The sequence below is a fragment of the Zonotrichia leucophrys genome, chromosome 1A, assembly GCF_028769735.1.
Source record: "Zonotrichia leucophrys gambelii isolate GWCS_2022_RI chromosome 1A, RI_Zleu_2.0, whole genome shotgun sequence".
In the NCBI taxonomy this organism is placed as follows: Eukaryota; Metazoa; Chordata; class Aves; order Passeriformes; family Passerellidae; genus Zonotrichia; species Zonotrichia leucophrys.
The window spans coordinates 39,082,644-39,102,061 of record NC_088170.1 but is presented as its reverse complement, the minus strand read 5'-3'; the positions used below and the strand labels follow the sequence as shown (position 1 = coordinate 39,102,061).

General features: G+C 42.7%; 1 protein-coding gene across 1 annotated transcript; it reads right to left on the bottom strand.

Annotated features, from left to right (window-relative positions):
- Nucleotides 1-1,112: 1,112 nt before the first annotated feature.
- DDX17 (DEAD-box helicase 17) lies at nucleotides 1,113-18,329 on the bottom strand. The gene is made up of 13 exons (XM_064702406.1): nucleotides 18,006-18,329; nucleotides 13,867-14,017; nucleotides 11,786-11,885; nucleotides 11,515-11,648; nucleotides 10,849-10,914; nucleotides 10,404-10,545; nucleotides 8,667-8,827; nucleotides 8,406-8,578; nucleotides 7,966-8,076; nucleotides 7,448-7,509; nucleotides 6,885-6,944; nucleotides 2,444-2,683; nucleotides 1,113-1,782 (listed from the first exon to the last, which is right to left on the bottom strand). The coding sequence occupies exons 1-13, from the start codon at nucleotides 18,047-18,049 to the stop codon at nucleotides 1,259-1,261; spliced, it is 1,968 nt and encodes a 655-aa protein (XP_064558476.1). The 5' UTR covers nucleotides 18,050-18,329; the 3' UTR covers nucleotides 1,113-1,258.
- Between the last annotated feature and the right edge of the window lie 1,089 nt (nucleotides 18,330-19,418).

Sequence of the window (19,418 nt, the reverse complement as noted above, 5' to 3'; positions counted from 1 at the left end):
CCTGCAAGAGCTCAGCCCAAAGGGACCAGTGGAGCAGGGAAATGCACTCAAAAGCCAGAGAAAGCGATAGTCAGTGCAAGGTACAAAAGAAACAAAGCTTCAGAATCAAGATGCACTAACCAGCTCACCGCTTACCTCATGAAAAGGAGACCCCAGGCAATCTCCTCCTACGTTCCTCCCCCCGCCCTCCCCCAGCCCACCCTATTGAAACCTCTGAAATTTAAGTGTGGAAAACTCTGTCACATTTTATCGAGCGTAGCGGCACTCAGAACATTCCCCATGGCAAAAGGGAGTTTGTTTGTGAAGGACAGACAAACAAAATAACGCTGTTCATCGTTTCAGTTCTGCATAACTTCTAGCTCTCAAGGAAGATTTCTTTCAATAAACCAAACAGAAATTTGAGAGCAGTAACCAATTTAATGATAATCAGGCTCCACGCATTTGCGATGCTGCAATTTAACAACTGTAGGGAAAGAACTTACTTAGCTGAACATTTCAGCAGTGGTACCCACAGCAACTGTGGGTAGATGGTTTTCAGGTAGTGAATGCAAGACAGGTTTGGTCTCTGACATTAAACCCAAGCTCCCTACTACAGGCTGTTACAGTAGCAGAAAATGGAGCTTCCAGAACTATAGAAATTGTCAATAATATATCCAAGGCTTTACTCTGAACACGACCCAGCTCAGACAAATGAGAAGAGTTTTCCTATGGAAAATCACCTACAGTAAGACTACAAGCAGTACTAGTGAGCTATTAAAAAAAAAAAAAAAAAGATTAGGAGAAGTGAGCATTTCTCCCTTGCATTTATATTTTAAATGAAGTGCTTTTTGGCTCCCCCAGAGTTTCCCATCTCTCTTTATACTTCCTGAAATTAAGTTAATGTGTTACAGAATAGAAACTTCTTTCCCTCAAAAGCAAATTTTTCCACAAACCTTAGACACCAAAGTGATCCAGCTGGAACCTATCTGCCTTATACCCTTTTCTTTTAGAAAAAATAAGATTTCCAAATTCCTCAACATGCAAGACAAAAATAATAAATTTTCCAGTCAACTATACATATATCTTAAAAAAAAAAAAAAAAGAAAAAAAAAGAGGACAGGGTCATTAATGTGGGCTGGGGGCCATTTTTGATAGGCTCAAGGGATTTGGATAGTGAATTCTAAGTCTAACCTGCATGAGAGACATCACAATGGGAAAGAAGAGAAAGAAAAGGTTCCTTTAAATGTAAGAGGTCTACACTGGTCACCAGCAAGTGGTTTCATTTGCGGGAGGGGGGCGGGGGCGGGGGAGGGGGCGGGTACTGGTAGGTGGCAGTCTGTCCCATATAGCCCATCACGTTAGTGGCAGGGGGCTGTGGAAACTGTTGTGACATGAGCGGCTGTGGCTGCTGGCCCGAGCGCCCCACCATCCCTGCATACTGCTGTTGGGTAGTGCTCTGTGAGGTTCTCCCAGCCGTGGCAGCTGTGGTGCTGGCACCATAGCCACTAGCACTGTACTCTGCAGTGCCATAGCCACTCGTGCCATAGGCAGCTGCTCCATAGCTCCCTTGAGTGTAACCATACTGGCTCTGTGCTGCCCCAAAAGCAGAATTTGGGCTCCCGTAGGCACTGCCATAGGTCTTGTTGGCTCCGTTGGCAAAACTTTCACCACGCTCACGGTCTCTGAAGCCACCTGAGTCTCTGCGGCCCTCTTTCACTCCCCGGAGCCTCCTGTCACACTCCTCCTGGTACATCAGGTTAGGGTTGTTTACCGAACTGCTCGTTCGGTAACGAGAACGACCTCCTGGCGATGGATACATTAAGATTTAGTGCCATGAACAAGTCTTAAACAATGATCTCTGGTACACTTAGGCCACCCTTTCTCCCCCTTCTACATCTCCAATTTTGCTCCCAAGGAGCATCTTCTTCTGATGGTAACTTCTCTGCACAGCTCTGCACAGGCCTCCTTATTTTGTTCAAGGTGTAAACATGATGTTCAATAAGGGTTCTTTATGTATGTGCTTGGAGACAAAGAAACAGAAGACATTCAGGACTAATTTGGAAGTATAAGGAAACTTCTTATTCCTTCAGGGAATGGGAAGAAAAAGTGTGTCAGCTCCTGAAATTCAGTGTATTTTTTTACTGATTTCAATTTTGGACATGTACCTTGTTGCCTGTCTTTAGCAGGAGCCGTGAGGAAGTAATTAATTACTTCAAGCAAAATCAGCTCCCTGATGACCTTATGAGAGAAAAAAAATTCTACAGCTAAGGTAAAACAGGGACTGCCTCTCTCTTGGGACCAAAGTACTACTCTACATCAAGTGTTGGGACCTCAAGTACAGAACAGCTTTATTACTACTGTGTTATCTCAGTCCTGTACTTAGTACTTCCCTACCCTCTTAACATTCCCTCCCTCAAAATGGGGAATGTATCCCCTGTGTAACCCCTCTCCCTTGTGCCATTACCTCCACCACCACCTCCTCCTCCTCTGTGGTCCACAAGCTGCATCAGCTTTGGATTGATGGCTTGATTGGCTTCTTCCAAGACTTTGATAAGCTCCCTGGCTTGTTTCAGGTTTCCTGGTGTGAAGAAGGTGTAGGCAGTACCTTTGTTGGTACTACGCGCGGTACGGCCAATACGGTGCACGTAATCTTCGGAGCTGTTCGGATAGTCGTAGTTTATCACAAATTTAACATCTTCCACATCTTGTGAAGTGCCCAGGAGCGAAGCACAGTGAAAGGGTGGGGTTGAGGAAAGGGGAGAAGAAGAGAGGACGTGCCAACGAAAGGTGGGGAGCACGAATGCAGGTGACAGTAATAAGAAAAAAAAATACAAAGTTAGTAATGGCACGGAATAAATACAAGACAGACTCATCCCAAAAGAGTAGAAGACTGAAATTTAAGATCATCAGGAACAAAGGTCAGTGTCCTGAAAAAGAATGGCAATTTTAAAGCAGCTTTGCCCTGCACTCAAAGTCATCCTCCCCGGAATGCATTTCTCTGTCTTCTTGTGTCAAAGATGTTGCTGTTTGTGAATAAGTTAACTGAATTTCATATTTCTTCTTAACACAATCTGTAAAGTGAAAATGTCACCATCAGACAGAGCAAACTGGGGTGGAGGAAGGGCAGAACTGCCACCGTAAAGCTTTTACTCTGTTGGGAGAAGTCTAACAAAAAATAGCAGTAATGAGATCACTTACCTTCCGCTCGGCAACATGAAATAAAAGACAGTCTTAAAAATATTTACTTTTACAGTACTAATAAAATACAGTGAACTAACTCCCCTAACCTAAAGCTTTAGGCATTCAAATTACATTAGTTTTATTCAGTCAACTCATTCAAAATTATTCAGACCTGAAGTATCTTAACTCAGCTTTGTAGTTATCACTAGAACGCATTGCACTAACATTTCTGTGCTGCTCTGTCCAGTTCTGGCAAGCTTGTACAATTTGGACAATCAGAGTTCCGTAAGCAATTCCCTACTTCCAGTTCAGATGGAAGCAGGAAATAAAATTATCAAAATGGCTTTGTATGCAAAACAGTTTTAAAATTTACGAGTTCCGAATTGCATGTTTTAAGACAAGACTTTGTAAACTTATGCGACAGAAACCAAATAAATGTTAGTGCAGTGCTTCAGTGAAAGCACCTTAAGTACCAAGAGCACCTATTTGCTATATTATACAGTATTTTCAAATGCACCATCCTACAGTAAGAGCCCTAACAGCTCATAAAAAAAAAAAAATTAAAATCTGCATTTTAACAAGAATATTCTGAAAATATCCAAGATAAAACACAGATTTTTGTGATTTCCTTTCCTCTTTTTGTTTTGTTTTAAAGAGAGAAACATTCTCTGTTTGTTACCAGACCGATGCACACTCCCTCCTCCTGTGGGAAACCGCTGCAGCCGATCCCGTCTCTTTGCCTTTTATTTTTGGCGGCCTCCTTTCGAAAACTCCGCCCTCTGACACGGGACCACTGGAGCGCGGGGAGCATGCATCAAGGGTCCGTGGCAGCGAGAAGTCCCCACACACGCTCGCTCTGTGAGCTGGCTTAGACGCTTCTCTGTAGCCCCTTTTGGTTGGGAAGCGCCGGAGAACCTGGGCTCAGGTAAAACTTTCAGGTCCTCCAACGCTTTTTGTCCCCTATTTGGGGCTCTTAGGGGCAATTGTCAAAAAAATGAAGATACAAAAATTACATCCAAAGGGTCAGACTGCATCTATTGCCCAGACTGCATCAATTTCAAAGGGGTTGTAGGAAAAATAAAAACATTGTGGGTTGTTGTGACAAGAGGGGGACTTTATGTCTGTTTCTTATTACAGCAAAGGGGGGGCTCCTCAGTCTTTGCTGACTCCAAAGTCCTGAATCACACCAAAAAAAGGGAGTGAGAAGGCAGGTTTCACAGGGGGCTGCGCGAGTCTCCAGCTAGGGTCCTTGATGCAACAGTTTTATTAAAAAGGGGAAGTGGAGAATAGAGAGGAGTACGTGTGACAGATTGCATCTTCACAGCCAGGGTGTAGCTGGACTGACAAGCTCCAGGCTACATGGTCCTCAGCCAGTCCCGTTTTGCACATCCAGTAGCAAGTGACTTGAATTACCAGAGAGGATACAAGGATGCGCTTTCCTGTCAGAAAGCACAAGGAACTGTAGCTACCAATGCAGACAGAACTGACTTGACTGGGGAGGAGCAGAAAGAATGGGACGGCAGGAAGAGGAAGATGCAAGGGTGTTTTCCAGACTAGAAAGTGGTCCTGGTAGAGCACGTAGCTTGCTGAAGACCAGAGTGTGCACAAGACTCAGCTTCTCCAGTCTAGCGTGCTCCAAAGTGTTTGTGCACACTTGCAATCCTCCTGCACTTTTACAAAATAATGTAGCAGGATCAGGAATGGAGACTGTAAATCATTTTTGACAGCTACCTGGGAAACATTCCCTTTGTCAGACCATCAGAACACGCTATGGCACAGTCTCCAGTTATTAAACGGGACAGATATAAACTAGCAAACATGCTAGTCTACAGAGCTGTTTAGACCATCATTGTAGATGTATCCCCACCCCTGCACTGAGAATTATCTGCAGCTGATATCAAAGCTTCTGTTAAACAAAACAAAACAAATCAAATTCAGTGTTTTTAGTTTAATAGACTGAACAAAAAAAAAAAAAAAAAAAAGGTAAAAAAAAAATCAGTGCAGAGAGAGGACCTCACTCCAGGGAATTATCACAAAGAAGTTACGGGACTCAGAACTTACCTGCAAGAAGCTTTTTTGAAACCAATGTTCCATTAGGAAGAGGGAAAGCCCTGGTGACTCAGCCAAAAGGCGCGCGCCCCTGTTTTATGTTATTTAGGTAGAAGCCTTCACTTTCCAGGATCTTGGAGGAAGTCGTCCAGAAGTTTGCCAGTTAAGTGACTTACTTTAAGCAGCAAACTCAGGGCCCCAAAACAAGTAGAGCTGTTGTTCAGTAACAAGAAACAGACTCTGATACCTTTCCCCCTTAGCTTGGGTGAAGCGGACGATGGGAAGTGAGGGGACTGTTTTCTGAAGTGTTATCCAATTGAGTAGTTTTGGGGGAGAGTGTTGGTTTTTGTTGATTTTTTTTTTTTGAGGGAGTTGAGGCTGTTTTAAATGTCTAGGCAAGATGCATAAAGAAGCTACCAGCACATAGCAAGCCTGTTTAAAAAATGCTGCTAGAGAAAGCAGCTCTCTTTCATATAAACTGGTTTCAGGCCTCAGTCCCTTCTCCCAACAGGCCCAAGCTCTAACTGCACAGGTCCAGACATGACCCTAGAGGGCAGAGACTGAAGTCCATATAATCACTTCCTGAGGAAGTGCTGGACATTTTTTGAGGGGGGAGGGGAAGGAGGGGTGAAGGTTGTGTGAACAAAGGCTGCCAAGTCTGTTAATGGTCTGCCTGTATTAAAGTGACCATATGATGCACAGCACAGCCACCCTTTCAGCATACAAAGAGAGCTCAGGTAACTGAGGCTTTTAACAAACTAGATCCTCTGAGTTAAATCTCCATCCATTTGCAGTCATTTTGTCTAGAATTTACTACAATGAGACATTGACTCTCAAGTAGTTTATCGTCTACCACACTCAGGGTGGGCAGAGTATTCAACATCTGTTATTAAACTCAGAGCACTTCAGCAGCCATCCTCCTCTTCTAGGGTGGGTAGATGCATAAGGACTGTGCTCAGCACATGGTGTTTCACAACACAAATATGCTTATTACAAAAGGGGGCACAACTGATGCATCCAGACAGATCATTTTCATGCCACCAGAACACAGCTGTGCGATTTTGATTCAATTACACATCTGGGTAACAAGATGTTAATGGCCATATATCATCTCAGTGGTCCTGCCTAGAAGGAACACAGAGGAGGAGGGAAGGTTACATGTCAAGAGCAAAGATCTGGAGCAGTGCTTTCTCAGATGTGAATACATCTGCAGGGTAAACATGCGTGTACTGGGGTTGGTATGTTCAAATCTGTGGTGTGCCATACGGGGAGAATATTCGCTATTTGCTGTCGAAATGCTCTCCCACAGCTTCCTACTTGAACTTTATCTGACACGCTCTGAACTGAGAGCAATCCATCCCTAGCATCCAGCAACAAAAGCTGGATTTGGGGAAGAAGTGAGTGTGGTGGAAGGGTTGGGTTGCATAATTGGACGTCTCTTCTCCCTCTTGGCGATCGATTGGTCATGCCTAGGCCTTGCTGCAGACCAAAGCCTGTTCATTAGGAGCAGGAAGAGACTTTGAATATGAAAGAAAAAAAAAAGATTAATGTTAAAAAACGTATTTCACATGTGGGGGAAAATCACGCTTTGATTTTTTTTTTTTTTTAAGAAACGTTTTTCAGTCCAAAGAAGAAAAATATGCAGCAGTAGGCAAGAGTGGTCTATGTGTACAAACCTAGCCCACGAGATGCAACGTCGGTAGCAATGAGGATAGGAGCCTTTCCAGAACGAAACTCTGTAAAACAAAGCATGCTATGAAATAAGATTTTCCAAAATGATAAAGTTACCTGAATTTGATTTACATTAAATGCTCATTTTCCAGAAGATAGATAAGGTGGGTCAATTCCAGAAACACCCACAAGTCAGGACATAATGCCTCGCCAATTTTTCAAAATCCAGCTGTGTTAAGAAATTTTCCCACTTGTTTATCAAAACAAACAAAAAAAAAAAAGGAACAAGTACTGAAATTAAGAGCATAAAGGTAAGACAAATCCTTCACAGGTGTCTATTTGGTCTAGAGATAAAAACCAAAACAAACCAAACCAATTAAAAAACCAAAAAACCCCAACCAAACAAACAAAAAAAAAAAAAAAAAAAAAAACAATGAACCAAAAAAAAAAAAAAACCAAAAAAAAAAAACCACACAAAACAAAACAAAAAATCCAGACCAGAGAAAAACATGTCTAGGTAAATTAAGTACAGCAGCCCAAGTTATTCTCCTGTCAGTGATGGACTCACCATTAAGCACCCAATCTCTTTCTGGCTGACTCTTGTCTCCATGGATACACATAGCTGGCCAACTGCCAAACAGAGATGTACATTAGTATAGATAGAAAGTACATACATTAAAGGAAACAGGAAGCTTTATTGGCATTCTGTTTAAAAGGGAAAAAACTGTACGATTTGAGAAATATTTTATTCTCTGGCCTCTAGCCACCCAGCATGTGTACTGTAAACCCACTACCTACATAAACAACCATTTAAACAAAATCACATTTACTGTATTGACACAGTCTCCATCAGCATATCAGGCTTCTGATACACTAAAAAAGCTGCACCACTTAGAAACCCTCTCTCTTGTACTAATGCTTTGATGAAGTGGAATTTTTTGAGAAACAATGACTAAATTCAGCCCAGAAAATAATGGGTAAGTTGCTCCCAAAAAGAGCATCACAAACATTTAAATCTTACTGCTTTTGATTACAATTTTTGTTTCCCACTAGGAAAAAAGTGGAGGAAGGGGAGAAGCTAATCACCCATCTCTGCGCATCCTTCGAGTGAGATCATCACATCGCCTCTTTGTCTCCACAAAGATGATAGTCTTGTTTTCCTTCTCTGCCATGATTTCTTCCATCAGTTGTATCAGTCTAAAACAGACATGAGAGCCAAGATGTTCAGCCACACATACCAGAATATAGGATCTCTCTCCCAAGACACATTGAGGACATACACAACACACATCCATATAAGTCACACATTCATTCATTATCACACAGAATTTCTGCTGGTTTACAGAGGTATGCTCAAAATATACACAAGAAAATAGTTAATTACAGGACTGACTTACTTTGTAACACTCAAAGGTTAAATAGTAGTACAAGTCACTTCACTATTTAGAATTCCTAGAAGGCTCACAAAGCATTGCAGACCTTGAAGGACAACCAAAGAAAGCAAAATGGTGGGAACACCAGCTTACTTATGGTCTTTCTCGCTTTCCATGCACACATCCACTATCTGCAGGATATTGTGGTTGGCACTCAGCTCCAAGTTTCCCACATTGATCTGAACATAGTCCTGCAGGAAGTCCTCAGCAAGCTGGCGCACTTCTTTAGGCCAGGTGGCACTCCACATCAGAGTCTGGCGGTCAGGCTAAGGAAAAGGGAAAGCAGATCTGTTTATAGTACTACATTTCAAACAGCAAAACAAAGGAGACTGTCCTTCTAAAAGGATCACGCACTCTTATCTGGTCAACAATTTTACGAATTTGTGGTTCAAATCCCATGTCCAACATTCTGTCAGCTTCATCCAGCACCAGATATGTACAGCGACGAAGGTTGGTCTTCCCAGCCTCAAGGAAGTCAATCAAGCGACCTGGTGTAGCAATGCAGATCTCCACACCTTCAGAAGAGAATAAGGAAAAAGAGTAAGGCTCTTCATTTGAATGTCAACTGGTATTTTTAGTCAGAATGAATCACCTTCCAAAGCAAAATTGTTTTTAAAAAAAAGCACCACCCTCATTCGTACCCAAGACTGAGTCACTTCAGTAGAAGCCCTAGTTCTGTTTAATATGTTTTCCATTCCAAAATTACTGTTACAGTGCCATTAGAATAATAAATGCAGTACAGAAACGAAAAGGTTACTACCAGAGAACACCTGTGAAGAGCTGTCCAAAAATCAGAAATGAAATAAAGCTTCTACTCAAGCCTGAACCACCTTCATCCAGATTTACACAATCTAGAGAGGTGTCATTTTCAAACACAAAGTGCTCTTCTTGCTGTATGGGTCAAATTACCTTCACTTTTTTTTTAATATATAAAGCCAAAGCAAGGACTTTAATACTGAGCAATTATGCACCAACACTGAGAGACAACCAGCTCACCAACATTTGTGGGGTAAGAAGAGAGTTCAAATAATCCTAACTAACACCAGGTTGGGTGATTTACACACTCCTTAAAAGAAAGACCTGGTTTCCACCAATTCCCAAATTTTATAGGTGAGTATTCCAGCGTCACTGAAATGTCCACAGAAGGTTAAGTTTCAGAAGAAGAGGCATGAAAAGGATTTTCTTCTTAAGCAGAATATCTATTTTACAGCACTCCAGAAAGGTGTGCAAAAACCCAGCACACTGATCCTCCCAAGGAGTCTTCATGAAACCTTGGACTCTGCCACCGAAGATGCTGGGCTTGAGCTGGAAAGCAACTCTTTTCTTGAACAGAGGTATCCCACAGACTTCCATCACACATGCTTTTCTCCCACTACAGCAGTTTGCAATAAGGACCCTGTGAACTGCAGTGGTAAGCCAAATTTTCTGATTTCTTAAATAGATCTGTTTGTGTATCTGCCTTGATAACAATTCTTCCATCTTTTCACATAACTCCATTACATTTTATATCTGGTGAAGATGAAAGCCATCAGCACATTGCTGAATTTGAAATTATAGATCACTAAAACACTACCACATTAGAGTGGTTGCTTACAGGGTACACAGTGCTTAGTGCTGAAGAACAATTTTAAAAAAACAAACAACAAAAACTACAAACAAAACCTGTGACCAAAGCAAAACCACTCACTGCTGTCCAAGGAAGCATCTATATATTCAGAAACAAAGTTTGATTATTTGAATGAATATAGGCAGAAAACTTGAAATCTGGGTTAAGAAAAATATTTCCTTAAACACGCTGGTATTGCATTTCCATAAAATAACCTGCTTTCTTTCTGTGAAGTTTTCTTTTTCCCTTTCTACACCCTGATGATCTTCACAAGTAGAATGTTCAAAGAGCAAACAAAAAGAAAACCTAATATCCAAGTCACTATACAGCAAACAGAACTACCTCATGAACTATCACTGCAACTGGAAAATGCGGCACTCATTCACTCTCACCCATTTCCAGACAGGTTTTGAGAGGTTTTATTTTTACAGAGACTTTACAATACCACTTCTTCCAGAAACTGCAAGCACCCGTTTAAAAATTACCTCTTTCTAAATCTCTGATCTGGGGGCCTTTGGGTGCTCCTCCATAAATGCAGGTACTCTTCAGCCTTGAACATTTGCCATAATCATCAGCCACCTGCTGCACTTGCTGGGCCAACTCTCTAGTAGGTGCCAGAACCAGACACTGCAAAAGGAAATGATTCAGGAAGAGTCAAGCTGCATCCACATCCCTAACATAAAACCATAGGCAAAGCTGGACCATCTGCACTTTATAAGTTAAAATATTTAGACATCTTTAGACTACGTCTGCATTTGCACAGAATTTCAACTGAGTGGGATGCTCACATTGTGATAGTAAAAATTCCTATTCTGATAGGAACAGGATAGGAAAAACTACTATTCTAATACATGAATTAAATAAAGCACCATCTCATTAACAATGTCATGCCACACATACAAAAAGGAAGAGAATCATACAAGCACTTACAATTGGGCCATCCCCTCTCTCCAAATATGGCTGGTGGTTGATGTGAACAATTGCAGGCAACAAGTACTAAAACAGAAGAAAACAGTATTTTCTTGTGATTCTGCAAAACCAAATACCTGCATTTATTGAGCAGAACAGAAGATTTTCAGAGCTGCTGACCAACTGCATCCACTTTGGCATGAGCACAAAAATTGGCTGCTCAGCACCTCTGAAAGGAAGGCTCACTTAAATTTGGAGTGTAAGTTAGCAGAACTGAGTAATCATTATCTTAGCCAATGTTTTTCATAAAGGATAAAAAAACTTTTTAACGCTGCAGTTAAAACTAATGTCTGTGCTTAAATTCAACCATTTTTTATTTTAACCTGTGTAGTTTATAAAACAAGTGTGCTAAAGAGAACATCCTGTTTTTCAAATCATAATGTAAGCATAGACCAAAGAGAACTGACTAAGCATCCAAACAGGAAGATGCACAAAACACACACCTGTGAATACAACAGGCTTGTAGCTGAGCTGAAACTCAAGTGTCCCCCATAATGCAATACAAGAAGCTTTAAAAATGTAATCATCCCATTGCTAGTACTGGGAAGCCCAAAAGCTAACTGACAGGTAATTTCTACCAGGTAAGCAGGAAAGCTAGCTGAAGCAATAAAAGGGAAAGATACGCACTGCCAGTGTCTTCCCAGAGCCGGTCTGTGCAATGCCCACCATGTCACGGCCACTGAGGGCCAGTGGAAAGCCTTGGCACTGGATCGGAGTGGGCTCCGTGAAGTTCTGGTCCATCAAGGCATCCATCACATACTCTTCAGAATTCAAGAAAAGAATACATTTTATAAAGGATAACTGAGGCTCTGGAGAAGCTTTTAGAGAACAGAATCAGTAACTGTTTAGGTATTTCCTGAGCAATCTTCATGATGTTAAAGATGGCAAAAATACTTACGTGGGAAGCTACACTGGTGGAAGGCAAACACCGGCTTGGGGCAGCCCTCCATCCCCCGAATTGTGATCTCCTTCTTCCTGCGCAACTCTTCAACTTCATACTATTTATGAAAAAAGAAAAAAAATGTCAGATATCAGCAGGGACTTAAAGTGCATGTTTCTAACTACTAACTATCTTCTCACCTCTGGATAACAGCTTTGTTAGAGAACTTAATTCAAACAGAGATCTAGAAAAGACTGCTTTCCTAAAGACTTCAAGTCTGAGTTACTGTACTCAGACTTTTTTTTGATTCTCTGATATTCAGAGCTATGAGCTCTCTACATAGCCTAGAGGGACAAATGTCAATCTCTTCTTACAACCAACCCTTCTAAATGAAAGGTATGTTAAAAGAATATTTTTAGGAATTGCACTTTTCCCAGAAGCCAGAAATGACCAACAGCTTGAGAAATTATTAGAAACAGAGGATAAGAAATATGCTTTACGTGACAGTGCTAAGAATTAAGCTAACTAAATAGGTCCTAATATCCCATGAACAGAAGGCCAGGCAGTCCTTCTCCTTCAATTAACACATTCCAGAGGCAGATAAATACTTAGTCTGAGTTCTTGTTAGATGACTTGCAACTCAAGTGTTGCTTGGAATGTTTCAGATAATGAAAGAAGCTCCGACAACATCATAATGATACCCTAGGACCTCACCATTCTTATAAGGAACTTCTCGTAATATTTCTGAAATGTGTAGACAAGCACCATTTCAGGATTAGAAGAAGTGTTTTATTTTTGTCTAGGTTATCTTGCAAGTCCAACATCCCTTTGCAACATTCTTCTGACAATTCATGACCTTATTGTGATGCTTATTAGAAATCATTAGAGACACAAGAATACCAAATATGCACTTTATCCAAAGCAACAGATTCAGTATTTCTGAGAATCCCTTGAGCTTGAATTGAAAGGCAAAAAAAGAAAATAACTTCTGGGGAAAACATGAAAATCCTTTTAGCTGGCTAAGCCAAAGGCAGCTGCAGCAGCTGATGCAAACCATGGTTCCGTAGCTCAAGTTGTGGTACCTTCAGGAAGTTAATACCCCCTTCCATTTCTTTATGCCACATACATATTTCAACAAGGATTTTTAAGTCTATGCAGTCAGATAATGACATTTTGTTTGTTTGTTTGTTTGTTGCTGCATGTTAAGAACAAAATCTTTAATTTCTAATTATAAAAATACATTGTACTAGAGAGTAGAAGACTCAAGTTCAGTAGGAAAGGAAGATTTCTTATCTACAGAGTGAACACAGAGTACTGCACCTGGCTTTGAGCCCCCTGTGTGAGAAGGACATGGTTTTAACAGGGCATGTCCAATTCTGGGGGAAAGCTGGAGGCTACACTACAGGCCATATGAAGACATACTGGGAGCACTGGATTTGTTTAGCTTGGGAAAGATTGGGCTAACAGTGACCTTTAACTGCTACTTTAACTATTTGATGGGTCACTAGAGGAAAGATGTTCAAAATCCCAGGAGAAACATGAAGCCCTGAGACAGCCACCCAGAGAGGATATAAATTCTCCTCATCTCTGGGGATATTCAAACTCAAAAGGACAAGGCACTAAGCAACCTGCTCTAGCTCTACCATTAGTGCTGCTCTAAGCAGAGGATTAGACTAGAGATGCCCCCAAGGCCTCTTTCAGCTCAAATTACTCTTATGACAAAATACTACTTTCAAACCTTTTTCATGTATTTTTGTCACTTTTAGTTCATTATCTTACATTTTTCCAGGGCTTCTCCAGGACTGTAATTCTCTAAGTTTTATCTCCACTGACAAATCATGAGCATTATAAAAAAGATGCATTACAAATGACAAAACATAAACTATCTCATATAAAAGGAACCAAGAAAAGAAGCATATCTTTTGCTAATGTTAAGTAGCAAAGGCAACTAGAACCAGTATCTAGTTCTGGTTCCAGCAGAGTACACATGCCAAACAAGCTTAATGAAGAGTCAGCTCTACTTTACATGCTGTCCCAGACTTCCTAGGACAAGTTTTTCAGCTTGTGACATTTTCTGCTGTAGACAACATAGCACTTACTGGAGTAAGCCTGGCCACTTCCGGATGTTCCACATAAAAATTCTTCTCAAACTTGGGCAGTTCACTCAAATCCCATTTTTTCTTACGCAAACGTTCCCCTGGATTACCAAATTTCTTTGGAGGGAGAGGACCTCCACGACTCGCTCCAAACCTGTGAATGTGAATGTTAGTTACTTAAAACAAATACCACCAGTACTTAAAAACTATTCTAGAATTATTCTGGAATTTTCTTAACCATTTGTGTTTTCCCCAAGCTGACATATGAGCACAATATTCCAGCAAGTCACCTCCCTCCAATCAGTATGATGGTGTAAAACTTCTTGAAATAACAAACCTGCTTTGGGTTGGTTCTGAACATAAAACCATGTTATTGTAAATCACCCCTGTAAAGCTCCTGCCTCTAGGACATGGCTGCTGTACAACCATAGCATTTGTCTTGAAACTAACAGTGCACTTCCAACATAGTTACATAAAAGGGATGAGAAAAATAAAATCTCTCCTTGCAAATTCCTTCTCTGTCTCTCAAGGTTAGTTTTACACTAGACAGCTATTTCACTATCTCCCCTTCCATATCTTCTCTCCCTTCCTATCAAGAAGTATGCCTCAAATGAAAAACAGCAGACTGAAGAATAGAAAGTAAACAAGCCCAGCCAAGCCTGCAAGTCCATCTGTAATTCTGTAATCAACATTCTAAAAAAACTCTTATTTTTAAAACACAGCCTAACAGGAAAAACAAAATTGCAAAAACAACCTGGGAAAAATCATACCCTCTCTGAAATGCATTGTGATGAAGACTGAAGAGAGTAAAAAGCTCATGTTCACAAAAAAAATTCTGTTCTAGCAGAACAATTCAAAAGTAATTCCTCTTTCTATCTAATTTTTCTTTATCCAGTTTATTATATATTCATTTCAGAAGGTAAGAACTAACCTTAATGACTGGCTAATGAAATAGTCAAAACATGAGCTTCTGGCAGTAAGCTGTAAGAGCAACTAAAAACCATATGTTTATTTACCGTACATATAATAAACTGCACCTTAAAATAACACCCCCCAAAAAAAAGTTACAGCACTTTCATCAATATCCTACAAACTCAGCAGAAAGAACTCTTCAAAATGCTATCAAGTCCATTTTTGTCCTAAAGGTACAGCTTTATGCAAAAACATGAATTCATGAGATATGCCTATTTCAAACAACTTTTAGACAGCAAAACCAAAGTGTCTGCACCCTACCCAGGTAGTCCACTAGTAAACAAAAAACTGGTAATGAAAAAAACTGAAAGCAACAAAAATCTCTAAGCAACATTGTTATGGAGTAACCTGTGGAGGAAATAAGGGGTAGAAGAGTTACCAAAAAATAAACAATAGCTGAAAAAAATTCTGAATTATCTTAAGTACTACACTACCTGCTCAAACACTAGGTACATTTGTTCTTTAAATCACTTCCCAATGGAAACTATAAATTATAGTGACTAAGAGACCAAAGAAACAGAACTCAAATCAAAATTTTAACAGGAAGAGCTGGTAAAATTGTTGGAAAGGCCAAGTATATGGTAGATATAATTGAACTTAAAACCTGCTAAGTTAGTTAAGTCTGCTGTGTTGCAACTGTGCATTAGGCTTCTTCCCCTTCCTATAAATATCCCTTATTTTCTCATCTGTGTGTCTATCAGATCCTCCAGAGAGCTTGCAGAGTCATCAAGTTTTCTCTTATGAAAAAGACTGTGAAACACTTCAAAAATGCACTTAAGCATTATGCTTCCTTTCAGGACAAAGGAAAAAAAAAGGCACAGACTTTCACTTACAGGGACATTCACCTTTAGTGATGATGTTTGTAACCTATCATGCTAAACTGAGGTCAAAATGTCTAAAATGAGAGTACCCAAGCAGTTCCTGCAAAACCCATAACCTCACTCAAGTCCACCAGAGGTTCAAAGGGTTGATGAGTTCCCTTAGAAAAGGAAACACAGGACAGGGCTGCCTGAAAGGCTGGGCACTGCAACAGCTGCCACTGTGAATACCTGCTCCAAAGCTATCCAGAGGGGGAAAATGACATATCCTACACAGAAGGCACATAGTTTCAGTTCTCCACTCTTACACAGGACCTGCCTGGACACTGACCTGAGAGGAAGGAGCCCTGCAGCAGCCCTGGAATGCTGCTGCCTCTGTGGGGGTTCAGCTGCTCAACCAGCAGGAACTGACACTTCACATTCTGACTCCAAGTAAAATGAGATTCCAACTCCAATTCAACTGGCTTACATCTATTATTTCCCTGGTTTGCCAAGAGCCTTCTTTTCAAAGGTAAATTCAGGTTGGCTCAAAATATTCTTCCCTAATTTTACTGGTGCCATCACTTCTGGGACAGAACTGAGTAAATCTGATACATTCCAGAGCAAAACATAACAATTTTCCAGCCTAAGAAGTCACCTACAGCTCGTTCCTGACAGAGAAAACTAGAACCCTTTCATGTGATTAGACTACAAAAGAAGTGGTGATAAAGTTTCAATAGGTGCTGAAGCAGCACACTGGGTGGCCCAGTATTTTACACAGGTTATTTATGAAGTAAGGCAGTTGCTAGTGGTTACAAATATTTTCATACCTTAAAAGGATGTATGTAGCAAACTGAATGCACTAAAGCTTCCAGGGTAATATGCAAAAAAAAAAAACAAATCATGCAAATGTCCACAAACTTCACAAAGAAGCATGTGGGCCATTTTTTTTACTCATCAAAACCCTGACCTAAAAGAGAAGCATCCACTATAATTAAAGACTTAACAGAAAATGAAATAACACTAATTTTAAGGCACATCAAGTGTTGTGGCACCGCTTTGGCCAGTGCTCTTTTAAGCAACTCTATATAAATCTGCATGCTCAAACTCACTCACTAAACTCCAAAACCAGCTGTGGTCTGATCTATCTCAGACTTGCCAAAGCGCTCACTCCAATGTCCTTGTGTTAAACTGAGCTGGAAATCTCTTAGCAGAAAAACACCAGAACCCTCCTCTCTGTGAAAAAAAATGAAAGTATCTTTTAATTTCAGAATGTTAAAATGTGGGTGTAAGATAAAGCAATGACACAACTATCTCCCTCCACAAACAAGAAACTGAATGTCAAAGTGCATGGCAATGTCTAGCAAAATATTCTTTAATCTCCCAGTGGAGAGAAGACTCATTAATTGAGATCTAGCTTACCATACCGCAGAAATCACACTATGTTTTTTGCTAATCCTTGAGAGCTACTCATGATCTGAAAATGCCACTCTCAGAAATTAAGTTTTAACTTTCTCTTTAAAAAGGCCTGGCACTTTCAACGCTTAAAAACCTCGAGCCTCAATCTAGTCACGCAGTATAACGCCACTGTATTTACTGCTGTCATTGTCGAAAGAAAAAAAGCACATCAAATCAAACCTGCAAAAGCCTTTTGCAAGCCAAACCTCCTTTAAGTAACACATTCAAGAGTATCAAGCACTAGGCCTTGACAGAACCAGACAAACAATTTCTGTAGCACTACGCAAGCTTGGCAAACGTGGTCCAGCACCACGGTTCACTGCTCACCCTCCCGAGTGCCCAAGTCCCCCGCAAGGCAGCGTTTCCAATCCCATTTCCTATCACGGTAAGCCTGGGAGCGCAGCTGAGAGAGACCTTCCCCCCACTGCCATCTTTCCAGTAAGTCCAGAAGGAGCAATGACAACCAGAAGGACAGACAGGAGGACAACGAGCCCTGCCAGGGCCACCGACACCGCCGTGGCTTGCAGCGGGGAGGGTGCCACGGGTCCCGCGGGGTAAATAAAGAGGCTGGCAGAAAATTATTAAGGGGGCAGGGTGGATGCAGGCCTTAAAATTTTACGCAAGGCTCAGAATTAGTTACACATGAACGGTGCAAAAGGTAAACTAAAAAAAAAATTAAAAACCCCACAAAACACCCAAAACCCACCACCCCGCCTTGGGAACCGATAAGCCTCCAACTACCCCCGCCCCCACACGAGAATCTATGGGGGGAAATCTCCACAGATGGGACTCTGGCTCCCCCAGTACCGCCACTCCAACACACGCCCCCCAACCCCGCGGCCTTCCCCCGCCCCCCAACGCCAGCGTTCGGCTTCCCCACCGCCCCCCGCCGCGCCGACCTCCCCTCCCCCTTACCCGCCGCGGTCTCGGTCGCGGCCCCGGTCCCCGAAGCCTCTCATCGCCCCCGGAGGGGTGGGTGAGAGGCACCGGAACGCCGGCCGTGGGGACGGCGAGGGGCTGGGGGTACGGGGAGAGGGTCCAGCCAGAGGCGGCTGCGCCTCGGAGGCCTCGCTTTGCGCCACCTCGCCTCTTTGCTGGGACACAAAAGGAGAAGAGGTGGTCAGTGGGTCCGAGACCCGCTGGGCGTCAGCGGCCGGAACGGCGGGGCTCTCGGTCGACTCCAGGGCCCGGGTAGTGTGGAGACACCAGCGTCTTCTTCCTCCGTGCTCCCGGCACAAAATGGCCGCCGCCGCCCCGGCCCGCTCCGCTTACGTTACGGGCAGCCCGGCGCTGCGCAAACTGCGGCCCTCCGAAGCACCTACGCCTATTCACGGAGCTCAACTACGCACTAAGCGCTCTCGGCGAAACACCGCCCAGCGCAGTAGCAGGCGGGCTACGAAAAGTGCGTAACGTTCTTTACTTAGATCCGGGGCCCTGCGTGAGGAAGGCGGAGGGGAGGAGTAACGCTATTCCCCAAAGTCAGCTGCGCAAGGAGCGCTCTCGTAACCCCTTCTGCAGGGCAGGGAATACCTGGGCCGAGGCGCACGTTACGTAAGCGCACGGCGTACGCAAGGTGCGTAACTCAGGCTGGCGTAGAGCCCAGTGTGCATGGCGTAACATTCTGACGCGGACCGTGCGTACCGGGCGAGAGGGTTACGCTGGATTCGCAGACGGTTTGAAGAATACGGCCCGTCGCCTGCTCGCCGACGGGCTCCGCCAAGGTGGCGGAGCGGCTGAGGACACCGTGATGGGACAATGGCGGAACAATAACGGGACGCTGGGCCACGGGGCAGGAGCGACCCTTTGGACCTCTGTGGCGGCTCCAGCGGGCCGAGGTTATTCCCTGTCAGATTAGCGGGGGCAGGAGCAGAGTGACAGCGGCCATGATGTTTGCTGTCGCCTGAGCGCCAGCAGGCCGGGAGAGAATTCCCCACGAGCCAGAGACTCCTCGCTGAAAGGCAGAATCATCCACGAGGGGATTACGTGGCACAGACCATAAATTCTTTTGTGCCGTGTATGTGCTATGGCCAGGTCAGTGTGTCCTGGCACAAAGAGCCGTGTCCCGTGGATGGTGGGGTTAGACCAGCCAAACACAGCCCTGGCCCACACCGTGTTATCGCTAGCAGCAGTAATTTGTGGCCTGTCAGGTTATCAAACACTGGTTGTACTGGCAGAAGGGAAAGCGGGTCCCCTTTACTTTCCGGCCCCTGGATAAAAATACCAGCCTAGAACAACATGCAAATTACCATTTTAGCTTCACATGCTATATATATATATACACACACACACACACACACACACACATATATATATGTATGTATGTATCAC